We start from the raw sequence: 14,732 nt of genomic DNA on the forward strand, positions 1-14,732 counted from the left end.
AAATATTTAAATTCTGCAGCTCATCACAGTGTTCGAGTGACTTGCCACCATGCTGGAGGAACAAAAACATAGGTAAAGCTTTTCATGTTTTTCTCTCTTATATATTGTTTGTATATACTTTACATGATGTATTTTTTGTAGGTTAATATAAACCCCATGTGATCCTGCTGAATACAGTAGCTCCCAGTTCCTAACGTCTCCAAATAGACACAAATAAGTGTGGTCAGCGTACGAGGAATACACGGTCATTTCTCAAAGGATCCTCCTGAGCTTTTCAAGGACAACACCTCTTTAAATCTATAAGATAGACCTGCTTTTAAGATTTAATGAGATTCACTGTAAGAGCAAAAGTTGAAAAAAAGGGAAAAGGTAAGATAGTGAAAGTGCTATTCCTTAAGCAGCAGGATCAGACCGTACACCCAAGTCCTTCAGGATAACGAAGATTAACTTTCCCTTAAATCTCGGCCCTTATCTGAAATTAGAGGAAGACATTAATGCAGATAAGGAAAGGCTTAATCTTCCGCCAGCAATTGTGTTTCTACTTATTATTAGCTTGAATATTAGTGTGAGGGAAACCAAAGTCATCTACCTTGGTTTGTCACACAGCCACAAGACACACAGACTAATTTTGAAAAGCATGAAAAAGCCCTTTCACTTAATTTCTGTCTGTGTTTGTAATTCTAATTAAACTCCTAGATTTGAAAATGCAAATATACATTTATGTCCCAATTTTCAATTGTCAAATGGTTATTGATTTGTTTGTTTAGCAAAATATATTAGTTTAATTCAATTCTTATTTTTCTATATTTCTCTATTTCTTTTATATTTGTACCTACTACTGCTGATGTATTTTTGCTGCTTTAGTATTGCAAATTTCCACATTGCAGGACTAATATAGAACTTTTTATTCTTAAAAACAATATTGGAATAAGTAAAATAGGACGATAATATAACACAAACTATAACTGGTCAAGTTTTCATTAGGTGTAGAAATTACGTTAAGCTCATTTGCAAAGAAATTAAAAATTTAATCCAGTAGTGGCTAAAGATGTTTTAAAAGCATGAGATTATAAACAACTACACAATTCACCTTCACTATAAACTTAATTTAAAAATTGATGACATGACAGCTCAGAGTGAAGCCAAAGGGGTTTGATCTCCCCCTGTTGGCAGGCTGCAGTATAGGTCATAAACCGCGCCTTCTCTATGTTAGCAAATGGAACATGGACCAAACAAAGAGTCAAGGTACATGTCAAATAAGTTTTTCTCAAAGATTTTTTTGGGTCATTTTATTTAGCCTAACTTTAACAAAACTACTGATCTATGCCTCTCCTGGAACCGTCACCTTATCGTGGTGGAGAGGTTTGCGTGTCCCTATGAACCTGAGGGCTGTGTTGTCTGGAGCCTTGTGCTCCTGGTAGGGTCTCTCATGGCAGAGTGGTCTCAGGTGATGGGCCAGACTAAGAATGGTTCAAAAAACCTCAATGAAGAAAAAAAAGGAGAAGAGACCCGGCCCGGAGGAAGCCCGGGGCCCCCGTCTGGAGCTAGGCCCAGACGGAGGGCTCGATGGCGAGCGCCAGGTGGCCTGGTTTGCCACGGAGCCCGGTGGGGCATAGCCTGAACAAACTACGTGGCACCCCCCCTCTCTTCATCCCATGGGCCCACCACCTGTGGGAAGACCCGTTGGGGTCGGGTGGGCAGCCACATGGGTGGCAGCGAAGGTCAGGGGTCTCGACGGACCAGACCCGAGCGGCAGAAGCTGGCTCTGGGGACGTGGAACGTCACCTCGCTGTGGGGAAAGGAACCGGAGCTTGTGAGGGAGGTGGAGCGCTATCAGTTAGATCTGGTGGGGCTTACCTCCACGCACAGTCTCAGCTCTGGTACCGTACTCCTGGATAAGGGTTGGACTCTATTCTTCTCCGGAGTTGCCGAGGGCGTGAGGCGCCGGGCGGGTGTGGGGATACTCATAAATCCCCGGCTGAGCGCCGCAGTGTTGGAGTTTACCCCGGTAGACGAGAGGGTTGCCTCCCTGCGCCTAAGGGTTGTAGGGGGGAAAACTCTGACTGTTGTTTGTGCGTATGCACCAAACAGCAGCTCAGAGTACTCAGCCTTCTTGGAGACCCTGAATGGATTGCTAGTCATGGATTATCCATAACAAACACCATGTTCGAACAAGGGTGCTCATAAGTGTACCTGGTACCAGAGTACCCTAGGCCGAAGATCAATGATCGATTTTGTGATTGTGTCATCTGATCTGAGGCCACATGTTTTGGACACTCGGGTAAAGAGACGGGCGGAACTGTCAACCGACCACCATCTGGTTGTGAGTTGGATAAGGGAATGGGGGAAATTTCCGGATAGACCTGGTTAGGCCTGTCGCGATATGCAATAAATCAATTAATTGCGCGATAAATTAAAATGAGCGATAATTTTTTGCCGGCTGCAATAAATCGCCGGATGGTGTTTTTTTTCCCCAACTGAATTCTTCAAGGCAGCGCGCAGGGTTAGGCATTCAGTTGGTGATGGTTATTATTTCCTGCAGCGCAGCCTTAAAGGCCGAGCTGAGGGCACAATAAGTTAACCCCCTCGTCACGTCCCAGTCACTTGTAGCATTGGTCTCTATGTGGGAGGCGGAGCCCTGGCGTTGCGCAGTGCAGAGTGCAGCATGAAAGTCCCGAGAGGAGAAGAGAAAAAACATTTGGAAGAATAAAAAGATGGAGTTGGTTTCTAAGCCGAACGCGACAGCTGCCGTGTGGGAGCACTTCGGCTTCAAACCCAACGGCCGGGGCGAACCAAATAACTTATGCGAGCCGACATGTCGCATTTGTTTGAAAACAGTATTGACAAAACGCGGTAATACAACAAACCTGCATCTTCACCTGAAACACAATCACCCGATGCAGTTTTCCCAGCTTGGGAAAAAACAAACAGTTGGGAAGTCTCCGTCTTCCCAACTGTCCACAATCACTGGGGCGTTTAGTCGGCAAACAAAGTACAAACAGGACAGCGCAAAATGGTGCGCGCTCACTGACTGTGTAGTTCGCTTCATTGCTAGAGAGATGATGCCCTTTAGTATCGTGGAAAAGCCTGCATTTCGACGAATGCTGCAAACATTTGACAGCCAGTACGAATTGCCTGGGAGAACATACGTGTCACAAACGGCAATTCCACAACTGTACAACAGTGTAAAAGACAGCATACTAAAGGAGATCAAAGACATCCCATTTTACTCTGCCACTACAGATATGTGGTCAAGTACAAACATGACTCCCTATATGAGCTTGACCATACACTACATAACTGCGGACTGGACCCTGCACTCCAAGTGTTTAGAGACCAGATATGTCCCAGAGAATCATACTGCTGACACCCTTGGAGAAAACCTGAAGTCTGCTTTAGCAGACTGGGGACTGGATGAGCACAAACTAGTCTGTATCACTACAGATAATGGTGCTAACATTGTTGCTGCAATAAGAAATCTTGGCTGGTCATGGCTCAATTGCTTTGGCCACAACCTCCACCTTGCTGTGTGCCATGGTCTGGACAGCGACAAAGATCGGACAGCGCGTGCATTCGGACTCTGTAAAAGTTTGGTCAACACATTCAACCTGAGCTGGCTTAAGAGGAGAGACCTGAGGAAGGCACAGAGTGAGGCAAATCTCCCCCAACACAGTCTAATACTGGTGAGTGATTTAATTCATTGATAGTTTAATTTAATGCATCTAATGCATACAATGGCACTAAGTTGATGGTACAGTGTGACATGAATGTACTGACTGAGTGAATGAGACCATGAGAATGTATTATTTATTGACTATTTATTACTCTACTTTTTTTTAATGAGTCCAGTAGTGAGTGCAGTGCATTGAATTGTTGTATAATGTATTACTGTGCAATACATCTATATTCTATTGTTTAATTTGCAACACAAAATATTTAAAGAGTTGTTATTCTTATTTTAAAGTAGCCTCTAGACCTGTTGAATTTAATTGAGACTGTAGTCGTATGCACTGGCATTAAAAAATAAAATAAAACATACAAATGAATAATAATGGAAATGTAAAATGTAGTATTTGTTTAAGAATGTTTATATAGACTAACTAATGAACAAGAACAATATTATCTTTCCCACAGGATGTTGTCACACGATGGGGCACTAAGCAGAAGATGGTAGAGAGGGTGCTCGAGCAACTCCCAGCCATAAGAAGTGTCCTGGTTCAAGACCGTAAACATAGCCACCTCAATCCAACCTGGCAAGATGTTTCTGTGTTGGAGTCCATCAACGCAGCAATGAAACCACTAGCTGACTTCACAGACGTCCTCTCAGGGGAAAGATACGTCACAGTGTCCTCAGTTAAACCTGTGATGGAACTGATAAAAGACGACCTTCTCTCTCCAGGCCCTGATGACACTGCACTGACAGCCAGCATTATACAAAACATGTGCAGGGTCCTGACTGAAAAATACAAATCACCTGAAATCCAAGTCCTCCTGAGAAAGGCCACCATCTTGGATCCAAGGTATCGTGGCAGCATGGAGGAGGCAGAGGCATTGGATGATGTCAAACAACAGCTTGTCCAAGAGCTACTGGACATAATAGGGCCAGAAGAAAGTGGAGAAGGTGCCAGTGGTGAGAGCTGCAGCAACGCTGCTGGAGGAAACGTGGATGAACCTACTGCTACCGCACCCACCAAGAAGATGAAGCTGAGTGACTTTCTTCGAAACAGAAGAGCTCATCTCACAAGTCAGACCCAGGCTTCCTTTCCAAAAAGAGTGCAGGCTGATACAGAGCTGACCAAATTCCTCCAAGAAGATGCACTTGATGCAGCTTGTGATCCCTTGATGTGGTGGCATGACAATCAAAGAAAATATCCTTTGATGGCCAAGTTGGCCCAAAAGTACATGTGCATTTGTGCAACAAGCACCAGCTCAGAGAGAATGTTTAGCACAGCTGGCCACATTGTTACTCCTGAGAGATCCTGCCTTAAGCCACACAAAGTCAACATGTTGGTATTTCTTGCTCGGAATCTGCAAGACTAAAGAAGCTACAGATTTGCATATGACCTGTTGAGGCATCCGCTTTCAGTCATGTTTTTTGTTGTTAGTTTGCACTTTTTTTGCACAAAGGTCCTAATTGGCAGTTTTGCCTGTATGTCTGAGCCTAATGTTTATTATTTGTTGAAGTGCAATCTGGTTTACATCCTTTTTATTTAGTGTTTAAATTGTATTTATTGTTTTTGGTTGTGTTTGGTTTTTATTCAAGAGCATTTTTGGTTAAAATAATTTTATTTATTGTTTTTGGATGTTTTGTTAATTAATTCTGGATATTTTAAATGTCTTCCAGATGTCCAGTTCCAGTGTTCTTTAAAAATAAAAGTTTATTGATCTTCGAAAGGGTGTACTTGCATTATTATGCCATTATCATTATATAAGTTGAAAATGGTGTCAAAACGGCAATATTATCGCTTATCGCAATAATTTCTGGGGCAATTAATCGCACAGAAAAATGTGTTATCGTGACAGGCCTAGACCTGGTAAGCCCAAACGAGTAGTGCGGGTGAACTGGGAACGTCTAGAGGAGGCCCCCGTCCTAGGTATCTTCAACTCACACCTCCGGCGGAGTTTTTCTGGCATTCCTGTGGAGGTTGGGGGCATTGAGCCGGAGTGGGCGGTGTTCACAGCCTCCATTGCTGAAGCTGCGGTGGCTAGCTGTGGCCTCAGGGTCTTAGGCTCCTCAAGGGGCGGTAACCCTCGGACACCATGGTGGACACCGGTGGTCAGGGAAGCCGTCCGATTGAAGAGTAGTGCAATCGGATATAATGTCTTCCGGGATATTATATCCTGGAGGACTCCGGACTCGGTTGCAGGGTACCGACAGGCCCGAAGGGCTGCAGCTGCTGCCGTGTCGGAGGCCAAGCAGCGGGTGTGGAAGAAGTTCGGAGAGGCCATGGAGAAGGACTTTCGGTCGGCACCAAAGTGTTTCTGGAAGACTATCCGGCACCTCAGGAGGGGGAAACGGGGAACCATCCAAGCTGTGTACAGTAAGGATGGGACTCTGTTGACCTCAACTGAGGAGGTCGTCGGACGTTGGAAGGAACACTTTGAGGAACTCCTGAATCCAAATAACACGCCCTCTATGTTGGAGGCAGAGCTCGAGGTTGATGGTGTTTCGTCGTCAATTTCCCTGGTGGAGGTCACTGAGGTAGTCAAACATCTCCGCAGTGGCAAAGCCCCAGGGATTGATGAGATCCAGCCAGAAATGCTAAAGGCTCTGGGTGTTGAGGGGCTGTCATGGTTGACACGCCTATTCAACATCGCGTGGGAGTCGGGTACAGTGCCAAAGGAGTGGCAAACCGGGGTGGTGGTTCCCCTGTTCAAAAAGGGGGACCAGAGAGTGTGTACCAATTACCGGGGTATCACACTTCTCAGCCTCCCTGGTAAAGTCTACTACAAGGTGCTGGAAAGGAGGGTTCGGCCGATCGTCGAACCTCAGATTGAAGAGGAACAATGCGGTTTTCGCCCCGGACGTGGAACTACAGACCAGCTCTTCACTCTCGCAAGGATCCTGGAGGGGGCCTGGGAGTATGCCCATCCGGTCCACTTGTGTTTTGTGGATCTGGAGAAGGCGTATGACCGGGTCCCCCGGGAGAAACTGTGGGAGGTGCTGCGGGAGTATGGGGTAAGGGGGTCTCTCCTCAGGGCCATCCAATCTCTGTACTCCCAAAGTGAGAGCTGTGTTCGGGTCCTCGGCAGCCAGTCAGTTTCGTTCTCAGTGGGTGCTGGTCTCCGCCAGGGCTGCGCCTTGTCACCAATCCTGTTTGTGATATACATGGACAGGTTATCGAGGCGTAGTCGTGGTGGGGAGGGGTTGCAGTTCGGTGGTCTGAGGATCTCGTCACTGCTTTTTGCGGATGATGTGGTCCTCATTGGATCATCGGCTTGTGACCTTCAGCACTCACTTGATCGGCTGGCGGCCGAGTGTGAAGCAGCTGGGATGAGGATCAGCACCGCTAAATCTGAGGCCATGACTCTTAGCAGGAAACCGATGGATTGCTTACTCCGGGTAGGAAATGAGTCCTTAGCCCAAGTGAAGGAGTTCAAGTACCTCCGGGTCTTGTTCGTGAGTGATGGTACTATGGAGCGTGAGATTGGCCAGAGAATCGGAGCAGCGGGGGCGGTATTGCGTTCGCTTTACCGCACCGTTGTAACGAAAAGAGAGCTGAGCCGCAAGGCAAAGCTCTCGATCTACCGGTCGATCTTCGTTCCTATCCTCACCTATGGTCATGAGGGCTGGGTGATGACTGAAAGGACGAGATCGCGGGTACAAGCGGCCGAGATGAGTTTTCTCAGAAGGGTGGCTGGCGTCTCCCTTAGGGATAGGGTGAGAAGCTCAGTCATCCGTGAGGAACTCGGATTAGAGCCGCTGCTCCTTTACTTAGAAAGGAGTCAGCTGAGGTGGTTCGGGCATCTGGTAAGGATGCCCACTGGGCGCCTCCCTTGGGAGGTTTTCCAGGCACGTCCAGTGGGGAGGAGACCTCGGGGAAGACCCAGGACTAGGTGGAGAGATTATATCTCAACACTGGCCTGGGAACGCCTCGGGATCCCCCCGTCAGAGCTGGTCAATGTGGCCCGGGAAAGGGAAGTCTGGGGCCCCCTGCTTGAGCTGCTCCCCCCGCGACCCGACCCCGGATAAGCGGATGACGATGAGTGAGTGAGTGAGATGAGTGATGAGTGACTGATCTATGTTCATGGTTCAATTTTCCAGTAAGTTTGCTTTTATTTTATGCTGTTAAAATGGCGTGGAACATCATGATGTCTTCGGCCATTCCTTTCCCTGGATCTCCACTGCATAGACACTGGCACAATTACACAAGATGGCAGGTGTAAGGGACATGTAACATTTGACCACAATATGATAGTGTTTATTTCCTCAATGATTGATCATGATTGAATCTCATACAATGTAACCTTGATCATGCTGTATCCTGTACTACTGAATGAATCTTGGCCTGATTGATTTAAGTAGGCATTGTCATCAGAAGATCCTGACCTTTAACTTTGTAACAACCCCAACCAGAGTGGGAGGTGTGAGCCAAATATTTAAAGACAAAGAACTGTTATTAAACTACAAACGAACCTTTGTCGTATGCACCATGCTCTGAGAATTAAAGTGCGTCAATACTGTAAGAGATTTGTGTCTCCTTCTTCGCTGTTACGGTGGGATTGTAGAAATTGTCACAGCACAGGGAACGTATACAAGATATTTTGGCTTCATTTCTGGACAGCGAGAGGAAGAGAAGACGTATCGTCCATCTTCATATACAGTCTCAGGTAACAACTCAAACACTTCACCCGCCCCTCCATTGGCATTGTTGTGAAGAGAAGATGATGAGTGAATTTTTATTTTTGGGTGAACTATCCCTTTAAAGTTTCCTAACATCAAATACTATATTTTTTTATATATTTAATCTTGTATAAGGCTTTTATTGTTGTAATGCTATGCTATGCTAAAATGGTTCGCTAGCCCAAGAAAAGTCCACTTGTATTTTACTCGTATATATTTAATAACATTTAATCGTTAAGCTATCAATTGTTGTTTAGTGGTCCCAGGGGGTCAATGGGTGTTATTTGTGCAGTGGTGTATTACCTGTGTTGTATGTGGCCAGTGGAGGTCAGCTGTGCAGCTCCGGAGCACAGGTTGTGGTTTAGCCTTTAGCTAGCAGTGCCTAAACCCCTGTGAAACACAACTTCTACACTGTGAACACAAAGTCAACACACACTGGCTGTGATGGTTAATCCCCCCAGTGAGTAACGACTAGTTTCAAAAGCCTCACCGACCACCGCCCACCTGAGCAGAGCAGAGAACCACCGGAGCCGCACAGGTTCATCTGCAGAGACCCCCGCTGCTGCCTTCACGGGCAAACGGGTATCAAACCTATCTGGAGAGTCGCCCATCACGATAACACAAATATCTATTGCCCTGCTAAAAATGTAAGTCTATCGTGTGCTGCAAAATCTGTGTTTTGTTATTTTTGTAATTTGAATGTCAAACAGGGCTACTAAATTCTTTACGGGATGTACTTTAACGCATCAAAATAACTGTTAGCAGACAGTTCCCCTCACTGTCTCGAGACAGTTCACCATGCAGAGGATGACGGAGGAGCGCCAGTCCGCCCCCGAGCAGAGGTGAGCTCTAACACTGATCCTACTCTTCTATTCGAACTTTCTTCATGCTGTAAGTTGTGTTTCTTTTCTAATGTCCGTGTTGTTATAACATTACCCCCGAACTTCCTCTAAATGTTTCATTTAAGCAAACAAATTAAGCAGCGACTACCATAGTTCATAAAAACATATTTTACAATGCAAAGGCTGCCTGTTGAGGCGCAAGTTCCTGTTAAATTGACATCTTAAAAAAAAAAGTCTTTGACTTCTCAGAAAATGAACTAGAAGCAGGTTTCAGGGAGGTACTGTATGGATTGTATAGTAGCAGCAGCACTGATAACAGCACAGCCACATTACCAAAGTTCAACATACACTTTGTTGGTGTATTAGCATGTTCTGTGTGTTCACTGTCTGACCGGCTGGCTGCATGTTTGCTCTCTGAATCATAGCTCCTGGATGTCGAGTTGGATTCCCTCCTGGTGCCCCACTTCTCCCACTCAGCTCAAAGATGCAGAGGAAAAAATGCTCAAGAGTAAGTTTGGTCTCAATGAGTTGTGGAAACACTTGTGAGAACTTGTTGCGTTGTCAAGGAAAATGTAAAAAATGGATATAAAGGATCAATAATATCTTAATTATCCCTGAGGGTCATTTTGTTGGGTAGTCAACGATAGTCGCAAGAAAATTTAAATTACAAACATGCACATAATCATCTCATAACTAGTGGAAAATAATTAAATAGCATTGCAAGGTCATTAAGAATTGAAAAACTAAAGTTGAGTAAAAGGCCAATGAAGATAAGATAATAAAAGTCACCTTATAAAACCACATTTAAATTCTCTAGATCCTGACTTTTTTGTATCTGCGTCCAGGGTGAGCTCCTCGTACCGGGGTCGGGTAGGACAGTGCATTTATCTCGACTGTCATTGGGGTCTTCCTCTCATTGAGCACTTCCATTTCAGTTACTTCACCTCCCTCCCTCCTCCAGGCCTGTCCCCTCATCTCTCCTCCTCTTCTGCAGGTGTGAGGCGGCCTTTCTCCAGGCAACATGTCCACATATCCAACAACAACTCTCTGTGGACAGTAGCATTCTCCACTCATCTGCAGCCATCCTCTCCATCTGGCCCCAAAGTCCCGCCCAGGCCTCCTCTGGTTCTCCTGCACGGCATCGGGGGCGGAGTTGCCCTCTGGGCCCAAAACTTGGACTCTCTCTCTAGCGATGGCCCAGTCTACGCTCTGGACCTGCTGGGCTTTGGCAGGAGCAGCCGCCCGCAGTTCAGCGTCGACCCGGAAGGAGCCGAGGAGCAGTTCTTGGCGGCGCTGGAGGAGTGGCGGGAAAAGGTGGGACTGGAGGAAATGGTGCTGCTGGGACACAACCTCGGAGGATACCTGTCTGCTGCCTACACTCTCAAGCATCCTCACAGGTGCCTCTTTGTCTGTGTCTGTGCTGATTGTTTATGTAAATACAACAAATGACTTGCTTAGAGATACATTGCTCTGTGGTATGGTGCTGTCTTAACATGAAGTGTGTATATTTATTGTGTAACCCATGTGTGTGTGTGTGTGTTTGTGTGTGCAGGGTAAAAAGTCTAGTGCTGGTTGAGCCGTGGGGATTCCCTGAACGTCCCGACAACCCCAACCATAACTCCATCCCAGTGTGGATCAGAGCCATAGGGGCTGTCATGAGCCCCTTCAACCCTCTGGCTGGACTCAGGCTTGCTGGACCACTGGGTCAGCGCGTGCACACACACACTCACACATATAAACACATACTGGCGCATAAACACACTCACATATTTTCTTATGATTCACACTCTGTCCGCAAAAGTTGTGAAACATTTTTTTAACCTCAAAGTAAAATACCATATATTTGACACCAATACTGGGATTTAAGTGGAAAAATAAGGCAGTGATGAAGTTGAATAAACCACCTCGTGCTGTTGGTACTGTAAGATTTTTCTTTTATTGTTCTACACAAAACACAAAACAGAAGGATGGGACTTGGGCCAAGAAAGAACTCAATATATTTAGGCACGAATCTAGACATATCAAGATAATTTTTTCCCCTATCATTTGTCCTTTTCCTCTTACGTGCCATAACTCAATGATTATTTGTACTGTAAAGTAATCTGCAGTAGCCAACTAATATCTAAAGGTAAATGTCCTTGTTTTTGATCTCTCCTCATCCAGGTCCAATGTTGGTTCAGACCATCAGGTCTGATTTCAAACAGAAATACTTGACTGTGTTCGATGACAATACTGTGTCTGACTACATCTACCACCTGAACGCCCAGACGCCAAGGTGAGGAACCTTTATGCCGATATGCATGGGTATGTTATGTCTCAGCACAATGTACTGTATGAATGTTCATCATCTTTTTCAGCGGAGAAACAGCCTTTAGGAACATGACTATTCCCTACGGCTGGGCCAAGAGACCGATGCTGGAGAGGATCGGCCAGATTCAAGCCGACATTCCCATTTCCTTCATCTATGGATCACGCTCCAGCATCGACAGCAACCCTGGACGCGCTTTGAAGACAACTAGACCAGACGTGGAAATCACAGTAGGTTTCAGTAGTTTGTTGTCATTGTGGGGATGAAAAGAGTCATTTTCAGAAAATAGAGCTCACAATCAATATCGCAGATTGCCTGGCTTTTTATGCCTTGGCGCCGGCGACAGCCAGTGGCCAGAGGCATCATTGGAATATGAAACACAACATCTCTGTCAACACTGTTTGTCAGGTGATCCGAGGAGCGGGCCATTATGTTTTCGCCGACCAACCAGATGACTTCAACCAGGCGGTCCTAAGGATCCTCGCCAGAACAGCCAGCAGAAGTGAGGATGAGGAGCAGTGAGAGTTCCTTCATTCTGAAAATATGCAGGAGAGCACGGGGATAAAGTGACACTGCACCGCCACAACAGTTAGACTGCTCTGCCTCTTTGTCATGCACTTTAGTCTTGAGACACCAATAGATGATTGAAGGCACATCACTCATCGCTCCACACTCAGGCCCTCTCCAAGGCTTGAGGTCAGATGATTCCACTGGTTTCTTTATCCAGCCTCATGTAAATACGTTTTATAAATAAATGTGAGATGAGTCTGTGTTGCTCACTTAGTGTTTTTCCCGTCCTCAAGCAGTAAGAGTCAGTTCGGCATCCATTTCGAAATGTGACTTCTGAGAAGCGATTGGGAAACTTTCTCCTTAAAAAAAAAGGAGCATTTTTCTCAAGAGAATATCTAGTTTGTATTGGTTTGTGTAGAGGTCCAAGCTCAGTACACAGCTTGTTCTTTTCCTAACCCGTTGCACACTCTGTGAGGAATGAGGGAGAAATAAGTGGAGCAAAGGGCTGTGTTATTCATGGATCATCCTCACCCCCCAAGAGGCACCCTGACTGAGAGCAGCCAGCAGAGGGCAGCAGGGTGACAGCATGCACACATCATCTCACCTCTGCTGTGCAGGACGGTCACAGTGAAGCCCGCACCAAGCGGCCTCACATGCATATTGAGCTGAGTGACCCACTCAGGAGACCTGGACAGGGATGCTTTCAGCCCGGCTCGCTGCTAAGTCACAACTGCAGTGACAGAATAGGGTCAGAGATGTTTGTTGGGTTATAAATAGAGCTCCTTTTTCATGAGGCAACTGACATGAGTTAAACTTGGTCCTTCACAGGGAGGCGTTCATTTTGTGCATGTGTGAGTTTTGCAGAAAATGGCTTAACCAAAGAAAGTCCTATTTTTCGTCAGCATTTAGTTCTTTTTGCTGTGCTGCGCAATCACTGTAATCATTCTCACCTGTTTGCCAGGAGCGTTGCAAGGGACCTGGGGGTTACTACTTTAACCCCCCCCCCCCCCCCCCCCCCACGCACACAAAAAGGAGCGCAAGATATTGAGCCACAACATCCCAATATCAAATGTTATCAAATGATTAACAAAGTGTATTCTGTGCATACGTATAATTGTTCAGTCAAATTTTAGAGCCATCACCGACCCCCATCCCAGACACATCATACACACTCATTTAGTTGTTCTAGTCTCCAACCTGGTCTTGTTAGAGCCTTTATAATCGTGGTATTGTTTCAGTTTATTGCACGTAGGCAATCATACCATTTTATGTGGTTTTCTCAAAATGTGAGAAATTGGGGATTGGGGTCCCCCTCCCAGCTCAGCAATTGCCTGCTTTGCCTTTCCTGCTGCAATGCCCCTGGTGTTTATGGTATGCCACACTAATTTGGGACAGTTAAAGCTCCATCGTTTTCCTAAACTTGAACATGAAGTTAACCAGATATGTTCCCAGGTGACTATAAAGGGAAACAGAAAACACAGTATAATCTTTATTGAAATGCCTAGAGGGTTTGTGAAGGTACCCTGTTGGCCTTTTGACCTCGTGCTGTGGACCAGTGATTTTCCGAGTCAGTCCCTGTTGTGTTTGTATCATGCACATATACTGCTGTTTTCATGCTGTAACACATAAGACATATAGCAATGTGACAACAAAGGCAAAGAAAAGGATGAAAGTTGGATATAAACGTTGCATCATTTATAGACAATTGCAAACGTTTAATATGTAAGGGAAATACATTGACTACATTTACAGAGCTCAAGGATGACGTGTTTATTTGGGGGGGAGAATAACTGAGCACATTTTTAGTAGTGTGGATTTTTTATTTCCAGTGAATGTCACTAACAGATGATGAGGGTGGATGCTGGTATTAAAGGCAGCAGTGTGGTTAACCCAGCCCGGAGTGAGGTGACACCATGGAGATGGGATATTTTTTACCACTGAGCTCCCCGGACTTCACCAGCACAGTCCCTCTGTCCAGCTCTGTCATTTCTGAGACATCAACCCGGCCCACCCGAACCGTCTCCTGGCAACACGGTAGCCACGGAGACTGACTCTTTTGGATCACCAACAGGCAGGAAGCGATGCGATGGTTGGATGGGGTAATTATGGGTTGTTTGTTTCCTTGAAGACGCTTCAATGGCAGCTTGTCAAGGCGGCGAGGAACAGTCAGCAGGCGCTCCATGTGCCGCAGCCTCTCTTGGGGTTGGAAACCTGCACACACATTGTGCCCGGGCCTCTGTCCATAATACTCACTGAAGAAGCCTGCAGGCTTATTCATCGCCTCTCTCTCTCTCTCTCTGTGTGTCACCCACTCAGTCACGTGGGCACAGAATCATTTCATTAGGAAAAGTGAAACAGGCGAGAGAAGTGACAGGAGCTTTCATACTGGCTTTGGATATAATTGAAAGCTTGAAGGCCTGAAATAACTGCACATAAAAGGTGTGCACTCACTCAGAAACACATTGTTGCACTGCTGCTGGCAGCCTATCAGCTCTCGCTTTATCTTAAATCAGCCCCAGCCAAGGCTTCAGGAGCAATTTAAAGTGTTGACAGTGACGTCTCTTTTTTGATTTGCAGCACAGAGCTGATTGTTTTTCTCTCGTTTTTCGGACTATTCTTCTAAAACCCATTGTTTTGGAATCAAAGTAGAAGTGTGGCTGCAGAGGGGCGTCCTGGTCGACCACCACCACTCTTTATTTATTTTTTCAAACACCGACAATTCCCTGCA

At 45.9% G+C, this 14,732-nt stretch overlaps 2 protein-coding genes across 2 annotated transcripts; both read left to right on the forward strand.

Annotated features, from left to right (window-relative positions):
* The first annotated feature begins 3,550 nt into the window (after nt 1–3,550).
* On the forward strand, nt 3,551–5,394 carry LOC133972035 (E3 SUMO-protein ligase ZBED1-like). The gene is made up of 2 exons (XM_062409218.1): nt 3,551–3,683; nt 4,135–5,394. The coding sequence occupies exon 2, from the start codon at nt 4,168–4,170 to the stop codon at nt 5,038–5,040; it is 873 nt and encodes a 290-aa protein (XP_062265202.1). The 5' UTR covers nt 3,551–3,683; nt 4,135–4,167; the 3' UTR covers nt 5,041–5,394.
* Nucleotides 5,395–9,063: 3,669 nt separating this feature from the next.
* On the forward strand, nt 9,064–12,233 carry LOC133972552 (1-acylglycerol-3-phosphate O-acyltransferase ABHD5-like). Its single transcript, XM_062410068.1, has 7 exons — nt 9,064–9,186; nt 9,612–9,694; nt 10,181–10,583; nt 10,739–10,890; nt 11,350–11,461; nt 11,544–11,724; nt 11,903–12,233. The coding sequence occupies exons 1-7, from the start codon at nt 9,143–9,145 to the stop codon at nt 12,014–12,016; spliced, it is 1,089 nt and encodes a 362-aa protein (XP_062266052.1). The 5' UTR covers nt 9,064–9,142; the 3' UTR covers nt 12,017–12,233.
* Nucleotides 12,234–14,732: the final 2,499 nt, after the last annotated feature.

This window comes from Platichthys flesus, chromosome 17 (genome assembly GCF_949316205.1).
Source record: "Platichthys flesus chromosome 17, fPlaFle2.1, whole genome shotgun sequence".
Classification (NCBI taxonomy): Eukaryota; Metazoa; Chordata; class Actinopteri; order Pleuronectiformes; family Pleuronectidae; genus Platichthys; species Platichthys flesus.

What these genes read in the sequence shown, in the direction of transcription:
- LOC133972552 (XM_062410068.1), top strand. Translation starts at nt 9,143, where the DNA reads ATGCAGAGGATGACGGAGGAGCGCCAGTCCGCCCCCGAGCAGAG. An exon ending in ACTCTCAAGCATCCTCACAG is followed by an intron (nt 10,584 to 10,738) that starts GTGCCTCTTTGT and finishes TTGTGTGTGCAG; the next exon opens with GGTAAAAAGTCTAGTGCTGG. An exon ending in CTGAACGCCCAGACGCCAAG is followed by an intron (nt 11,462 to 11,543) that starts GTGAGGAACCTT and finishes CATCTTTTTCAG; the next exon opens with CGGAGAAACAGCCTTTAGGA.
- LOC133972035 (XM_062409218.1), top strand. Translation starts at nt 4,168, where the DNA reads ATGGTAGAGAGGGTGCTCGAGCAACTCCCAGCCATAAGAAGTGTCCTG.